General features: G+C 36.0%; 2 protein-coding genes across 2 annotated transcripts; both read right to left on the bottom strand.

The window, feature by feature from the left end:
• Nucleotides 1-2,724: 2,724 nt before the first annotated feature.
• LOC145797826 (uncharacterized) lies at nt 2,725-3,213 on the bottom strand. Its single transcript, XM_082885254.1, has one exon. The coding sequence runs from the start codon at nt 3,211-3,213 to the stop codon at nt 2,725-2,727; it is 489 nt and encodes a 162-aa protein (XP_082741380.1).
• Nucleotides 3,214-3,467: 254 nt separating this feature from the next.
• LOC114257923 (uncharacterized) lies at nt 3,468-4,321 on the bottom strand. Its single transcript, XM_028197740.2, has 2 exons — nt 3,883-4,321; nt 3,468-3,769 (listed from the first exon to the last, which is right to left on the bottom strand). The coding sequence occupies exons 1-2, from the start codon at nt 4,319-4,321 to the stop codon at nt 3,468-3,470; spliced, it is 741 nt and encodes a 246-aa protein (XP_028053541.2).
• Nucleotides 4,322-4,554: the final 233 nt, after the last annotated feature.

A 4,554-nucleotide genomic window follows, 5' to 3' on the forward strand; every position in this document is an offset into this window, starting at 1 on the left:
CGGAAGTGAGAAAAACGGGCGTCGGAGGGCACCGGAGGAATATAACTGGTTGCTGAAACAATTGCTGGCCTCCTACCCTTCTACGGCCTTCCTGGTGATGAAACAGAGGTACCTTCCAAAAATGAACGAAAACCGATGCAAAACGAATGCTCGGGAGCCAGAACGCGCAGTTCGGGGCCCCGAAAACTGCCTGTTAAGCACCGAAAGTGGTATTCGACCACGAAGTGGGTCTCTCAGACCTCAGTGTCCCTCAAAAGGGAGTAAATGAGATGCATGCCAAAAACCAGAGAAAACGGAGATGGTTAGGCGGTCCCGAACCGAGGCACACGGCCAACGGTCCCGAAAAACTGGAAACCGGGCTCCGAAATGGGCAAAATGGCCTATAGCCACAAAATGTAGCCCACGGCCACTGAGAGATGGTCTACGGGACCTCTCCCTCCCCTCAGGAAAAGAAATAGAGAAAATTGAGTCTGGTTCGCAAACCGAGGCAAGGCACAGAAGAGGGTTTGGAAGTCCGGAGGCAGGGCCCACGGCCGCGACTCTGAAACTTCTGAATGAGCACGATATGCAACGTCACCAAGCGCTCAATCGGTGATGTCTGAGTCTTAAGGTCGGTCAAAAATGGGGTGTCTACAGTCACCAACACAACTTGAGACATGACACTCTTATATAATTAAATGCAGTCATTAGTGAAATGGGTTTATAGAGAGTTGAGAAATCATTTAATTAATGAACTCCTTGAACAAGATTTGAGTGGATACAGATACCTTCATTTTTGCATGAACTCCAATGGGAACAAGAAGGAAGAAAAACCCTACCACTAGACACTTCTTCTATTTGACACTGAATTTGATGAGTGGAGACATTACAATTCTTTAAGGCCAAGAGACAACAGAGAAGATCCTTACCTTAAGGATGCAAAAAAGATTGTAAGTGCTTTGCATCATATTAACAGTAAATTTTTATTGTGCCTTATTCTTGTATTTAATCATGACCAAACAATTATGCAATGATGTTAGATAACATATATAGAGAACAAGTTGGCCAACAAAACAAAGAGAGGTAGAAGAAAGTTTGCAAACTTGGTTTCGGTGAAAGATAGTCCACAACAACGCCCAACATCTTAAGTATTTCACGCTACTACTACATGCTTGAATTGGTAGTTTTCAAATTTGACTAAATCTAACAAGATCTTGATTTTTATTAATAGTGTTGATTGCGGAATTATTGTATGTTATATCATACACCAAATCATAAGAGATGAGCCTATTACAAATTCTATGAAAGATGATGAAATTAACAATTTCCAAGCGTCAATAGTGCATCAATTTTTGAATGATTATCCAAAAGCATGGACTGGGGAAGAATTCAACCTCAAAAAAAAAAAAAAAAAAAAAAAATGGGCTAGAGCCAAGACCTCAAGAATGACAATATGGACAACATTTTGGGGAACTACTGTGAATGATGTATGTAATTTTGGATTTTGTAAATGAAAGAATGGTAAAAATGTAATTGTAAGTGAAACAATACTAAATGAGTATTAGATGGTACATGCTATGTCTATTGCTCTAGTAAATTTTACTATGGTTTGGTGATTAATACATTATTACAGCAGGATATTGATTTGACTAGGAATGAACATTATGGATAGAATACAATGATTTAGGTTATACTTGTGTATCTTTGATGATATATGCAGTTGTGTTGTTAGATTATTTTTGCACAAAGATTGCATGATGATCATCAAGGGAGTTTGTGTATTGTGGTAAATTTTGATGCAGGTTGGAAATGTTTCTCTAAGTGCCTAACATACTGTTTGCAATAAAGTAAAATTTTACTTTGCATAAAAGTAAAATTTTACTTTAGTCTGAAATATGAAATATGAGTAAATTGTTACACTTTGAATCTCAAAGTAAAATTTTACTCTGCGTAAAAGTAAAATTTAACTTTACTCTGAAATATGAAATATGAGTAAATTGTTACACTCTAAATCTGAAAGTAAAATTTTACTCTACATAAAAGTAAAATTTTACTCTGTCTGAAAGTAGAATTTTACTTTGAAAAAAGAGTAAAATGTTACCCTCTGAATCTAAAAGTAAAATTTTACTCTGAAAAAGAAAAAAATGTTACACTCTGCATAAAAGTAAAATTTTAGCCTCTATAAAAAAAAATTTGCTCTGAAATAAGATAAAATTTTAATCTAAAAGTAACATTTTACTCTGAAATAAAGTAAAATTTTACTGTGAAACCACAGGCTCATCACACCCACAGAGAACCATTCAACAAGAAAGTAAATTTTTACTTTGAAAGGCAGTAAAGTTTTACTTTCATGTGAATGAAGACAATGTTTTAGTCTCGAAAAAGTAAAATTTTACTCTGCAATAAAGTAAAAGTTTACTCTGAAATACTAAAAAATTTTACTTTGAAAGCACAAGCTGAGCACAGTCATTTCAAACATTCACACTTACTGAACAAACTCCATTATAAGTTCATTTACATGAAACTTATTCAACCACATTAAAAAAATATATTAAAAGGTCAAACTCAACCACAAAGCAAATCAAAAACTTGAACAGACAACCATTCAAGAACATAGTAAAAATGTCTTTTATTGCAATGTCTCCTTACAAATCTAGTCTAAAAGACTACTATTTTGCTATGGACTATTTATTGCAGAAGAACTGCATTATTTTCATACTTCTATTACAAAATGAATAATGTCTTTCATGGCAATGTCTCATTGCAAGTCTTCCTATTATGACCGTAGTTCTCGCATCTACCACACTGTACTCGTCTTATCTTCTCACCCCTAGATGGAATCCTATTCTTTCTTGGCCTATCAGGTAGCTTCTTACAAATTGGAGGAAGGACAACAAGATCATCCATAGCTACAAGAGGTTTCTCAATAGTGGGTATTGGATAAACGGACTTAGCATAGCAAGCTTTGAACTTGCTAGTGTAATAAAATGGTTCCACATGTGCATACAAATCACCTCTGCTCTTTTGGATAGCGGTCGCCGCGTGAGCACAAAGAAATCCATTCAATTGCCATTGGTAACATGAGCAAGTTCTATTCAAGAGGTCAACAATAACCGATGGCTGGGATTGAACCTCAAAAACATGATCACTTGAACGACTAACCAACCAAGTTCTTCCACTTTTAAGAGCATTTACTAATGTTGAATCATCTCCGAACAAAGAAAAGTATTCCATTTCTTAGCTTGTTCTCTCATTCTCGACATCAAATCCATGATCTTCAACCTAATTGAATCAATCATCTTCGTAGTGGGCAAATGGCGAGCTTGACGGATCCATGAATTGAAAGACTCTGCCACATTCGAGTGTATTTCACCGTATTTTTGTCTTTTAAAATATGCATTAGTTCACTTGTCATAGAGAAAATTCGATAGAAATCCACAAACAATCCCTTTTCCCTCATCTTGTAATTCTTTCAAGCACTTATTAAATCATCCCATTGTCGGAGCATAAGCACATGAAGAAAACGAAAAAACTATTCTACTCCTGAAAGTATTGCTGAAACTTGGACTAGAGAACCTATCCCTCAAATTAGCCTTCAAGTGTTGGAGACAAAAATAGTGGTAAGCAATAAGTAAAACCTTGGGTAAAGCCTCCAAAAGTCCAGTGTTCCGATCAGATATGAAGGTAATTGGTCTTTCATCCAACAATATATTTGACAAATGCATAAAAAACCATTCCCAACTGTCTGTAGTCTCCGTATCGACAATTGCCATTGCAAGAGGGAAAAAACCTGAAAAATAACATTTTACAATTACTAAGTATATTAAACGAAAAGGACAAATATAGTAGATTTTTACTCTGAATAACAGTAAGATGTTACTCTGAGAATAAGTAACTTGTTACTTTTGAATAAACTATAGTAATATCCACCTTGATCCCCATCCTTCGCTGTAGCTGTTAACAAGGTGCCCTTATATTTCCTCTTCAAAAAAGTTCCATCGATAAACAATAGAGAACGACAATGCCTAAACCCTTGATTGAAAACATTAAATGCAACAAAAAACCTCTTGAACCGTCCATTTTGATGGTTATAGTCAAGACACAAATAACTACCAGGATTTGTGCTCATCACAATATCCATATACCATCGAATCTCATCATAAGACATAGAGAAATCTCCAAAAGTAGTAGTCCTACCTTTCTCAACTCCCAACCAAGCGTGATTGTACATAATGGTGAGCCCGTATTGATCTGTAAATTGACGCACAACATCAATTGGACGAGTTTGGGGATTCCCACGTACTTCATTAACAATCAAACTTACAACCAAATTTGAACTCATCCTTGAGTTTATAGAAGTACAAACTGCAGCTCCACAAGTATGCCCATCATGTAGAGTCCTAATGTAGAAAAATTATTAGCACTTTCTAGAGATGCATGTACTCGCCATAAACAAGCTTTGGACTCCCGCATTGAACACACAGCAGTGACTCGACACTTCTCATTCTTCACATACACAATCTCAAATCCTATCTCAATGGCATATTTACATAATGCAGTCTGGAAATCGTTTGC

Source organism: Camellia sinensis, chromosome 8 (genome assembly GCF_055761805.1).
Source record: "Camellia sinensis isolate YWXY chromosome 8, ASM5576180v1, whole genome shotgun sequence".
NCBI lineage: Eukaryota > Viridiplantae > Streptophyta > Magnoliopsida > Ericales > Theaceae > Camellia > Camellia sinensis.

What these genes read in the sequence shown, in the direction of transcription:
- LOC145797826 (XM_082885254.1), bottom strand. Translation starts at nt 3,213, where the DNA reads ATGGAATACTTTTCTTTGTTCGGAGATGATTCAACATTAGTAAATGCT.
- LOC114257923 (XM_028197740.2), bottom strand. Translation starts at nt 4,321, where the DNA reads ATGAGTTCAAATTTGGTTGTAAGTTTGATTGTTAATGAAGTACGTGGG. An exon ending in TTACTATAGTTTATTCAAAA is followed by an intron (nt 3,770 to 3,882) that starts GTAACAAGTTAC and finishes GTTATTTTTCAG; the next exon opens with GTTTTTTCCCTCTTGCAATG.